This window comes from Tenrec ecaudatus, chromosome 4 (assembly GCF_050624435.1).
Source record: "Tenrec ecaudatus isolate mTenEca1 chromosome 4, mTenEca1.hap1, whole genome shotgun sequence".
Classification (NCBI taxonomy): Eukaryota; Metazoa; Chordata; class Mammalia; order Afrosoricida; family Tenrecidae; genus Tenrec; species Tenrec ecaudatus.
The window spans coordinates 90148098-90160651 of NC_134533.1; the positions used below are offsets into that span (position 1 = coordinate 90148098).

The 12554-nt window shown below is 45.7% G+C and overlaps 1 protein-coding gene across 1 annotated transcript in view; it reads left to right on the top strand.

Moving 5' to 3' along the window:
• The window catches only part of FAT3 (FAT atypical cadherin 3), a 745323-nt gene that overhangs the window by 699698 nt on the left and 33071 nt on the right, over positions 1-12554 (top strand). The window contains exons 20-21 of the mRNA XM_075546447.1: positions 5884-6018; positions 7900-8057. Of these exons, the coding sequence (XP_075402562.1) occupies positions 5884-6018; positions 7900-8057 (293 nt within the window). The remainder of the gene's footprint in view (positions 1-5883; positions 6019-7899; positions 8058-12554) is intronic.

Genomic DNA, 12554 nt, shown 5'->3' on the forward strand with positions numbered 1-12554 from the left:
AATCTCTCTTCATTGCTTAGGACAGTTGGCAGAGAGGAAAGCACTGTGCTCTACTGAATCCGCTTCTGTTTGTTAGCTCGAGTCATACACCTCCACCCCAGACCCATGGGGACCCATGAACAATGAAGCACAAGATGCATGGCGGGAGGTTTTCTTTTCTAGTCCACCTTTGTCTGGAAGCCCTACTGAAAGGTGGTCAGCATTCCTAGCAGTGCACAGCCCACTGGTGCTAGACAGATGGTTGCAGTGCATGAAGTCAAGGGATCAGAAGTGAAACCTGCATCTCCTGCATGGAAACTGAGGACCCCACCACAGACTCGCTGGTGCCTCAGCACAAGCGTCCCCTGATACCCTTGTGTCTACGAAACCTTTCTTAAACCAAAAGAGCACGAGGCAAAGAAGCAAGTAAGTCAAACTTGATGCCAAATCATCAACAGGGTAGCTCTAACCCTGTGAGTTTTTGAGACTATAACTCTTTCCAGGAGTAGAAAGCCCTGCCTTCCTCTGGAGGAGCTGCCGGCGGGTTCAAACTGCTAACCTTGCATAACCACTGCACCACCAGGGCCCCTAGAAAGCAATTACCATTAGTTAACATAGGGAGCGGTGTGTGCATTTCAGACACAAATCACACCAAATGACACACAAAGCAACCTAAAATAATAAAACACAGAGTAAACACAGGAATGACCTGCTAATTTGGACACCTTCTGTATACAGCGGAAACAATGGAAGGACAGTACACCTCCTGGAGACGGGGTGATGCCGCTCCTCTCTGCTTCTTTGAACCGCTTGCTGCAAAGCAAACATTGCATGCTACTTTTGCCTCTGGCCTTTTTTTAGTGAATGTGAACTCATTCAGAGGGCATGGGTACTAACGTCTTTCGTAAAGGCGGAGTGATATAAGGCAAACTGTCGAAATTCGGGGAACACCTGTGTTGGATTTGGGGAGTAGTTAGTTTTGAGAAACTTGCTTTTCAGTAATTAGTCTTTCTCTGCTCAGAACAGACCATTTGCATCCTCATGCGCACATGATCACCCGTGTCCCCAGGTAGCCAGAATGTCACATTTACACTGACCTCCACACTCTAATCGGCCTGCGTCTTTCCTTGGGCCACGAGAGGACAGGCCTTGAGCAGAGCAGCTGACAGCCGCAGCTGGGGCCCAAATGCTGCTGACTGCACACATGCCAGGCTGGCACTCAGGAGGAGGCCAGAGAGTTTTTAAAGAATGGAGCAATGGTCTCCTTGCCCCAAAATGGAAGAATCAAGTCGATGGCAGTGGTGATGAGGATGATTGTACTTTTTTACCTTTAAGAAACCACTTCTGATGAGCGAGAGAAAAAGAACCTATCAAAGTCAGTCGCTGCTAGAATGAATATAAATGTGCATTGTTGTCTCTGCTTTCCCCACCACTTGGTGTTTCCTGGTTAACACTTAAAAGAGCATCGTTTACAGCAAGTCTGTCCCACTGTGGTGCATCCTTTGAGTCCTTGCCTGCTGCTTCTCTGGGCACTGGTAGTGGGTCCAAGTAAAATGAGGTACTTGTCGACTTCGTTCTTTCCCCTGTTTAATACAGTGTTACTGACCGGTCCAGGTGCGAGCCTTCTCCTTTTCTTTACATTGAGGTGGAGCCCACACTGAAGGCTGTATATAGTCTTCCATCCTCGTCAGTGAGTACGTCACGTCTTCACTTTTGCCAAGCACTGTGGTGCCACCTGCCTGTGACAGGTTGCTTAAGACCCTTCCTCCAATTCCAACATCACCGTCTTCATGAAGCCCAATCTCTTGAATAATTTGCTCAGCATACAGATTGAATACGTCGCTTCAACTCTTCCGTATCCGCTGGTTCTGTTGAAAAGACTGCCTCTTGGTGTCTGCATAGGTCCCACATGAGCAACATGAAAAGGCCTGGAATTCTCATTCTTCCCCATAGGATCCAACATGTGTTATGAGAAACCGAGTTGGATGCCTTTGCGCAGTCAACGAACACTGGTCACTCTCTCGGGTTTCCTCTGCCAGGATGTCATTGTGAGGACTAGTATGCGTCTGATCCAAGCCATGATCTTTTCAGACTCGGCTGTCACATGGGAAGCCTGGACACTGCAGTCAGAAGCGCGGACAAGACTGTCTTGGAAGACGTACAGACAGAATGCTCCCTAGAATCCAGATAGCATAGCTTCCGCTCCTGGTCTTTGCACATGTTATCAAGAGGACCTGGTCCTGAAAAAGACCATGCTGGGTAAATTAGCGGGTGACTAAAAAGAGGAAGACCCTGAGTTAAATGGATGGACACGGTGACTTCACCAGTGAATTTAAACATAGGCATGATTATGGGGAAGGCGCAGGACTGGGCAGTATGGCACAGGGGGTCACTATGAGCTGGAACCGATTTGATAGCACCTTAATGTACTTATAATTAGTGTATATTAATGTACAGTTTGATGTAATACTGTAATTAGTCTTACATAGAGTCTTGTCGTGAGAATTTGAGCTAACATAATTCACTAATTAGGGGCCATGCTTTAACTATTTGGTCAGCGGTAGTTTATGACACAAGGAAATTAAAAGGGAAAAAAGCCGTGGGCTTCAGCTCTTGTTCTAGGTGGCTTTGTCCTTGAAGCCAAAGTAGGGGAAGGTGATGAGTGGGGAAGTTGGGTGAGAAAGCCCGTATGAGTACGGGGGCAGTCCTGATGGCTAGAGAAAGCCAGTGGTGGAGAATGAAAGGTCATTGCTGTGACACCGAGTGGATTCTGCCGCACAGAGAGCCTCTAGGACAGAGTAGAGCTGGCGCAGGGTTTCCAAGGGTGGACTCTCATATTGCTGCTGCAGTTGAGTGCATGTGTGGCTAACGCTCACCAGCTCAACAGTTACTCCTAGTAACCGCACAACCATCTTCCCCTCCCTTCTTGAGCTGCTCTTCATCCATTAACACAAACTCACCGCTCCTAGCTCATCTCTCAAGACACTGTTGTCATGTGGATCCCATATAGTTAATTCTCAGAGGAGCATAATGCCCCGTCCACATCTTTTCCCACAAAGCAGCTAGTGGATTCAAACCATTGACCTTGTGGTTAGCAGCCAAGCACCTAACCACTGCAACACCAAGGTTCCTTTGAGCAAATGGTAGAAGTACTCAAATGCAGGGTTTATTCTGAAATATCCTTAGCTTTTTTATAGCTCTTTTAAAATTCAATATATCTATATAATAGTGTGGAATTACTAACCATTTTTCCTCTTTGGAGCGGTGCCTTTAAAACTGGGTTTTTGATAATACAAGGTTTCTTATCAATGCAGACATTATATTCAAGCAGAACGGACGATGAATGTAGCGTATGTAGCCTTATCTCAAAAGTATAGAAATGTAGGCTTGTTAACCTAAAGAGGGAGGGGACAAAAAGGATATCCATGTAATGGCAAGAAACATACTTTTAAAATACATCAACCACTGTTTCTGCGTCTAATGAGAAGGTGGTGCTTTTTTGATAGGACATGTTTTATGATTCCTCCCTGAGATGGGCTGACACCGTGGGGATCACAGAGTTCAAGCATAACCACAGTGGTAATGATGGCACCGGCCAGGCCACGCTTTCTTCTGTCATACCTGAGGTCCCTGTGCGGCAGAGGTGACTGCATCCAACAGCAATGTTGCATCCAACAACAATGCATCCAACAACAATGCATCCAACAACAATGTTACATCCAACAACAGTGTTGCATCCAACAACAGTGTTGCATCCAACAACAATGTTGCATCCAACAACAATGTTGCAACCAGATGCTTGCCTATTGTTTTTGTCAGGGACAGAGTTGTTGTTTGTTGCCAACCAGCCGATTTTGACCCATGACAAAAGCCCTCCGGTGATCTAAATGGTTCAGCACCAGGCTGCTAACGGAAAGGTGTGCAGTTCACACCCCACTAGGGGTTCCTGGAAAGACAGACCTGACAAGCGGCTTCAGATCGGCCAGAGCCTTGATAGCCCTGTAGAGCAGTTTGGCTCTATACAGGTGGGGTCCCCATGAGCGGAGAGGGAGAAGGATCATTTCTTTCCATCTTTATATGGCCAGGCTTATTGTGTCATTGGCCCTAACCAGTTATTCGCTGAATGAATGCACCCACGGTTATTTCAAACTGGCTCTCAAAAACATCTCTTGAAATAGGTCATTAGGTGGCCAAACAGCTGTTTTAAGCTCCATCCATGACACAAAGATTTCTTGCGAAGAAACTAGGAAAATGGATTTCAGGGAACTTCTGTATTTTAGAACCATTTGTAGCGATCATTCTAAATTTTCCGTTAAAAATGCCTTCATCTTCTAAGTCTTTGTAAGCTATATCAGTGCCAAGAATGTCTTGGACGGCTGAGTTGTAAGGCAGTGGAAAAGAGGATTTATACATTCTGAGTTTGCTGGTGCTCATCTATTGCTCTTCTCGAGGATCAGTTCTTAAAATGTTAACATGGAGTTAGCATGCGATGTCTGCTTTCTTCTGGACAAAGAAATGGCTATGTAGTGGGACAATATGCTGACTGATGAGGAGAGAGTGCAGAAGGGACGGAGTATGAGAATGGGCCTGATCTTGCTGAGGGATGAAGCTTCTGGTGTCAGGGTGGGGGGTTCACAGAAAGAGGCCTCTTTAATGAGCCCCTGCCCACGCATTTAGTAGGACCCCTCAATGGGTTTGGGTGGCTCAATTCTTAAGTGTTCAACTGCTAACCGGAAGGTTGGCAGCTCAAGCCCACCAGCCACTCCGTGGGAGAAAGAACACACAGGTGATGTGCTCCCATAGAGTATGACAGCTGAAGAAACCCTACGGGGCAACTCAGTTCGTCATACTGGGTCCCTATCAGTCAGAATTGGCTCCATAGAACACCACAGCAGAAGCCCATTTAGGAAACGATTGAGTCGCTGACGGGTTATTTTTAGTTTGTGTGGCTCCTAGTCCGTAGTTGTCTTACCGCTGAAATTCGACCAGCTTGAAAATGACCTAATTATTTTAGCAACTACCCAGGACCTTTGAAAACTGCACTTCCTTCAAGGGATCCGTATTTCCCAGCAACCGGTCTAGAAATAACTCACTTAGGGGTTGAATCTGCCCTCATCAGTTAATCTGCTTTCTAAGATTCCCACACCCCCTGCCCTGCCCTTCCCTCCCCGCCCCCCCCCCCCCCAGGGATTACCTTTCCATGTTACTGTGCCGTGGGCATTGAGCTGGCAGACAGGAAGTGCTCTTTGCCAGGAGACTTCCATTGTTTTTAATAATTGGCACGGGGCCATTTACAGCTAATCAAAAGAACAGCAGAGAGCAGAGGTGCTGAGGAAACAAATCTGAATTGTGCTTTCACAGTCTATCATCCAGCGTACTTAGATTTTTTTTAAAAGTTCTTTTTCACCTCTTGTGAAATCAACAGTTACCATGTTTGGAATGTCTGCCACCAAGTCTGTCGGAGCCCAGGGAAACAGTGAAGAAATCTGAACTCCCGGGTGGCAGTCAAATGGCCCCCACTGTCCTAACACTATCAGACCCTGAGCCCCGGGACCTTTTTTGCCCAGCAGTAATCGATCTATGCAGGTTCGTTTTGAGCACAGTTTAGTCCATATACTCTTTGAACCTAACCTGCTTCAGCCTGGCAGTGGACTTGTAGCCGACCTGGCACACCACCTCTGTAGAAAGCGATGGCCATCTCCTTCCCCCAAACGCAAGCTGCTGAGAAGTGGCCGAGGGGGAGACTTTGCCAGGTGCTCACACCACATACAACCCAGCCTTTGGGGCAACTTCTTTGTTATTCAGTGCAAAGCCCGGAGCTCTAGAACCATCCCTATGATTCCCAACGTGGATAGGATCACTCCCTTCGTGTACTGATCATGCATGTTTCCCCATTTGTCACAGGAGGACTGTGCCCGGGGTCCAACGACCCCTGTGTGGAGAAGCCGTGCCCGGGGGACATGCAGTGCGTTGGTTATGAAGCCAGCCGGAGACCTTTCCTCTGCCAGTGTCCACCGGGGAAGCTCGGAGAGTGCTCAGGTGCAGTGTGGGGGGAATGACAACGGTCTGATTTTGTATTCTTGCAACATGTGCCTTGGGTAAAGTACACCGCCCAAGCCCTGGCGGGAGCTGTTCTGTCTGCCTGCATCATTTTTCTTCAGAATGACCCACAGCTAAGCGTCACTCTCAAATTTACTTGGGATTTATCACAGCGATAGCCCGTGCTATACATCCATGTAATGATCGTGGACTCCATACCTCACGGGGAAACGATCCACGTGTTTTTCACACTGTCACATACTACGGGAGTGAAATGAATGGGAAGTGGGAGATTGTCAGGCCGACGAGTCAGATTGTCTGGGGCAGAGCCTTCGATGTGGAGATGGTTGTACAAATGTAGAGCCACAGAACAAGGGCCAAGAGACAGTAGAGCTAAGGCAACCCAGCGCATGGTCTCCCCTGGAGATGTGTAACCAGACGGAAGAGGGACTCACCTCTGCGTCTGAAAGAAGAAGAGGAAGAAAATGTAGCAAGACAACGTTTATGTGATTTCCATCCAAACAGCCCCTCCCATTCGGATCTCCACTCCATGTCACTGAGTCATTTCACACATGTGCTCTCGCCCCCCTTTCTTCCTCCAAAAGCAGTGTTCATTTCTGGTACCTATAGAATTATTTCCTCGTGATGGGGTATATTCGAAGGACTGATTTGGGGAGCTAAGAAATAATTGCTGAGTGATGCCATAGTTATGGTGGGCGTTAGAGGAAAAAATGACTGTGCCTAGTATAAGCAGGCTTCAGACGTTTGTGGGAAATGGAAAGGCTATTGGAGTATTTCCATGATCTTTTTGAAGCCCCCTCGTATATGCAAGGCACTTTGCCAAGCTTTGAGGATCTGGAAACCCAGCCTTTTGCAAAGAGAAACTCGTGTTTTTCTTTTTTAAAAGAAGGCAGCCATGGAGCTTTCATAGTTGATATGGAAAATGGAGCTGCCCAGGAAGTAAAGGACTCCCCAGTATTACTTGCATTTGAGGTCACCAAAGGGTTCGGCTTAGAAGATAATTATGCGGCCCACCCGGCAGGCACAGAGCAGGCAGATCTGTAAGGTGGCGATAATGCCGATCTCTAACTTCAGATTGTCCTTTCTGCCATCTCCCTTCTCTTTCCAATATAGAAAGCGTTTGATGGTCTATGATTACCATCCAATTGGTATCTTTCCACACGTTCCACCTCTCACTACAGGAAGGCAGGTGTGCAGTCCTTACTTTGCTTGTTAAAACATAAAGTTGTGAGCAGGAAAGAAAGAGGGTGAATTCCAAACTGGGCAATGTGGGTATGACCGACAACTTTGAGGAAGGCAACTGAAAAGGAACAGCCGGAATGTAGAGCAGTGGCTGGTTCTATGGATTGTCCTCACATGTTTTTCCAGAATGGCTGAAAACTATCTTGATTATCTGGAGTGGTGTTGCTCACAGATGAGAGGTATATTGGGAGATGTTTTTTATTATCTTTCCCTTTCTCTTTCCCCGTGATGGAATTGAACTATCTGGACTACCTAGAAGAATGGAATGGGGGAGGGGTTTCTAGGGGGATATATTTGAATAGTGTGGATTTTAGAGGGAGTTGGATATTCGAGGACCCCAAGAACATTCAGATTATACAGTTTGCCAAGTTTCCCTTGATATGAGACAAGATTTTTTTAAGCAGCTGGCTTCTAATAATTTTTTGTCACTCTGAAATTTGAGTGTAATGAGAAATGGAGAAGCAATTTGTTTTTTTATCAAAAATGCCTTCTCCTCAATGCCTTCATCAACATCCCAGGATCTTCATTCAGCTTGCTAGTAGTTGTTGGGTGATTTCACATGCCCTTCTTGTTTGGGGACATTAAACGTATGCATGTCTTCTCATGTGGTCTTTTCAGGACACACTTCTCTCAGCTTTGCTGGAAACAGTTACATCAAATACCGGCTGTCTGAAAACAGCAAAGAAGAGGACTTTCAGCTGGCTCTGCGTCTGCGAACGCTGCAAAGCAACGGGGTTATAATGTACACCCGAGCAAATCCCTGCATCATTCTGAAGGTGATTAAAACGGGTTATCTTCTCTCACAGTCAGTTCTCATGTTCGTGTTGTTGGCTCTTGGGCTGGGGACTGTTGAAACCATTTTGCCTTGAAGTACAGAAGACCAGTAGCAGATTGTCAGGCGCAGGGGAACAGCAGCAGAATTGGGACATATGCCAACACCAATTTTCCATTTGAACATTCAGCTTCAGAATTGGCTCGTTGTGCTCCATGGCATCTCCTTCTACCAAGGGTTCCAGCATCTTCCTCCTTGGAGCTGTAATCACTCAACAGCCCATTGGAATGGGTCTTCTAATCACCCCAATACAGGATAGGGGTAGCCTGTCTCTGCAGACCCCAGAAGGCAACTTCTGTCCTTGCTTGGGAACACAGTTGGAGATCTTCGTCTAGATTTCCTGTGTGCTATCATGGCCCCGGGCAGCTAAGCAAACTTTCCCAAGCCTCAGAAACCCTTCTTTGTGTGTCATTTGATTTCAATGTCATCCTCTTCATTCCCACTTGATCAAAGGAGAGGATAGAAATTCAGAGAGGTTGAGTTACTTACCCAAGGCTGCAGAGCCAATAAATGGCAATGCCTGTTGTGGTCCTCCAATTTCCTTTTTTTTTTTTAAATCATCTTATTGGGAGCTTGGAAAACTATTATCACAAGCCATACATACCTCTATTGTGTCTAGCACATTTGTCCATGTGTTGCCATCATCATTCTCAAAACATTTGCTTTCTACTTGAGCCCTTAGTATCAGCTCCTCATTTTCCCCTCCCTCTCCCCCCTCAGGAACCCTTGATAATTTATAAATTATTGTTATTTTGTCATATCTTACACTGTCCTACATCTCCCTTCACCCACTTCTCTGTTGTCCATCCCCCCCAGGGAGGAGGTTATATGTAGATCCTTGTGATCCGTTCCCCCTCTCCATCCTACCTTCCCTCCACCCTCCCAGTATTGCCACTCTCACCACTGGTCCTGAAGGGATCATCTGTCCTGTATTCCCTATGTTTCCAGTTCCTATCTTTTGATAGTGTTCATCCTCTGCTCTAGCCAGATTTGTAAGGTAGAATTGGGATCGTGATAGTGGGAGGGGGAGGAAGCATTTAGGAACTAGAGGAAAATTGTATGTTTCATCATTGCTATATTGCACCCTGACTGGCTCATCTCCTCCTGGAGACTCTTCTGTAAGGGGATGTCCAGTGCCTGCAGCTAGGCTTTGGGTCCCCACTCCACACTGCCCCTCATTCTCAATGATGTGATTTTTTGTTCTTTGCTGCCTGATACCTGATCCCTTCGACACCTGGTGATCGTACAGGCTGGTATGCTTCTTCCATGTGGGCTTTGTTGGTTCTGAGTTAGATGGTCGCTTGTTTACCTTTAAGCCTTTAAGACCCCAGATGCTATATCTTTTGATAGCTGGGCACCATCAGCTTTCTTCACATTTGCTTATGCACCCGCTTTGTCTTCAGCGATCGTGTCTGGAAAGTGAGCATCATGAAATGCCAGTTTAATATAACAAAGTGTTCTTGCATTGAGGGAGTACTTGAGTAGAGGTCCAGTGTCTGTCTGCTACCTTAATACTAAACCTATAAATATATGCACATAGATCTGTTTCCTCATCATCATATATAAATATATTTACATATGTCTGTGCCTGCATTTAGACCTCTATAAATGCCCTTTGCCTCCTAGTTCTTTCCTCTATTTCCTTTTCCTTTCCTCTTGTCCCACTATCATTTGAGTTTCAGTAATTCCTCTCGGTTACATTGCCCTTGATGAAGCCTTACAGTCGTCTTACACCCTTCTCACCACTGATTTTGGATCACTTGTTGTTCCCTTGTCCTTGGGTTTGTTAACATCACTTCCTTTCCTTCACTTCCCCTCTCCCATGTCCCCCCGAAACTGTTGGTCCTGTTGTTTTCTCCTCCAGATTGTTTATTCAGCCTATCTTATCTAGATAGACCTGCAGAAATAATATGTACAAAAACAAGGCAGAGCAAAACAAAACAACAAAGCTGTAAATAGTTCGTCTGTTTGTTGACCTTTAGGAGTGTTTTCTGGTCAACTCTGATGGGACACTCCAATTTCCCTCATTCCATCCTCTTAACCTACTTGCTCGCTCATCTCCAATTCTCAGTCTTACCACTACCGCTCATTTTATCAGAAACCATATTCTGGACATCTGGAGGCCTGATCCAGTCTCCAGGCATGGGAATGGGGAGAAGGAGATCAAGGAGCCTTACTTTAGCTAACACTTCGCACCAGGCAGTCACACCTTCCCCTTGCAAGTGCTCAGCTGAAACCTACAGAGCCTGTCCTGTAAACCTGTCCAACAATGTGATCATGCAAAATAGCCGTAGGTGTCCCGGGTTTCCATAATCAGGCTCGGTTGGAACTCCAATGAGCCTTTCTAGGGTGCACCCTTTTTTAAAAATAGATCACATCCTCTTGCATTAGGTAGCATGAGCGCTAATCCCAGGGCAGTGGAGCAGATGTGGAAATATTAGGGATGTTAAATGCCAGTCACTGCTCTTAACTACCACAAAGACTTTTCCTTCCCACTCCTGACCTTGCTATTCATGGCTTAGTGGTCCCATGTGAGTGAACAGAGAGTTGGAGTCTAAAAGTTGGCTACTTGTATGGAGAATCTCTCACTCTCCTTGCTCATTCAAGTAAGTGGAACTTCAACTTGGGAAAGGGAAACCATGATTTTCAAAGAAAGTAAGCAGCAATCTGGATGTGGTGTTAAAGAATCAAACATTCCCATGTTCTTCATGATGGAAAAAGACACAAAACTCTTAAGCCCTGTCTTAATTTTTTCCTGATCCCTGCCTGGGGCCAGCAGATCACTTCCTAGTAGTCTAAGAGGTAGGGTGCTGTGCAACTACTGGGAAGTATGCTGTGTGTGGGGGAAGTATGCTGCCCGGCTCAGGTCTCCCCATGCTGCCTGCCGCCTCCTCCTTCAGGCTCCAGTAGGGCTGTGTCTATCAGAGAGAGCAGGCTCGTGAGGCAAATATTTCCCGGCACCAGATTTCTTGTGTTGTTGTTTGCAGTGGCATTGATTCTGGCAACTCGCTGGGACAGAGCAAAAACGGTTCTGCAGTTTTCCAGGCTCCCGATCACGGAAGCGAGTCGCCACTTCTTTTCTCCCATGAAGCCACTAGAGGATTCAAACCACCAAGTCTTTGGTTACAGCCAAGCACTTAACCACGGTGCTAGTACTTCCTATTCGCCATTTTCTCATGGAGTGTTACATTTGAGAGAGGATAAAAGTATTGGGTCTAAATGACTGGACTCTAAAATGGAGCGTGTCATTTGGCACTTCCCTCCCCAATCTTTAAAACGCACAGATCCCTGGAGATAGGAAGAAAAAATAATTAAACCTTTTAGGCAGCCCTGGCTCCTAAGGCGGATTGTATTTCATGAAACCAGAGTGTTTCGAAAAGTTGTGTAAATTGAATCTTGGCAAATGGAATTCTAATAAACTGGGGGCGGTTGCTATTTGAAGGAACCGTTCCATTAATCCCTTTGTGATGTGAATAATCACCCCCCAATCTGTCTCTTCTGCAAATTTACTTTTCATATGTTGGGTTTGCCCAAAGCAGGACACAGCTGTACTCAACTATTGCATGTGTTCCCCCTACAGTCACTAGGAATATCCACTTAGGGGATTTGAATCTGTTTACTTAACATTTTCCATCTCATGCAAGATTGGATTTCATTGGCTTTAGGTACAGTGTGCGCCTTGTGCTTTGGTTCAACTACGAAGCTGAAATGCTTTGTTTAAATTGTACCTCTTGGCTGTTTATATTTTCCCGTTAGAGCACATTCTCTGAAAAGTGCTTAAGACAGTCAATGGGGTGAAGGGCACCCCTCGAAGACAGCTAAAGAATGCAAGGCAAACTCACACAGGAAAAATGGCTCATGAGCAAGGAGCACACTGTCTCTTAGCAGCAATAAAAGGCAATCTTGCCCCCTTCCTGTTTACCATAGATACCTTACTTCTTCTAAAAGAGGGTTGACTTACCATAAACAGCCAGGTGCAAGAAAATCAAAGCGCCATTTACCTGACAATAAAAGGTTAAGTACCACCAAGGTGGTGGGGAATGACAGCTCATTATAGTTGAGTCTAAGCTACAACCATGAGTTTCCTGGTGGCCGGAGCAAGAATGACAAAGGTGCAATTGGTTCTGTAGCTCTACTCCTGTTTATAAAAGAAACATGCCAGAGCACCAGGATAGAGACATCATACAAGTAACTCTTGCCCTAGGTCAATCGCTTAGCTGCATATTAAAGCAAAACTTCAAGGAATCCGTATTCAACTAAAAATATCACTTGTTTTACTCCTGCATGAGCTTATCAAAAGAAGAGATTCAGAAAGCTGGGATCATCATTTATGAATTCCTATATTCATTCAAAATATATTTCTGTCAGCCTGGAACATAGCCTTTTAGGCATTTTTTTTAAGTTGTAAACATAAATTTTATTGAGGTAAAATTTACATGCA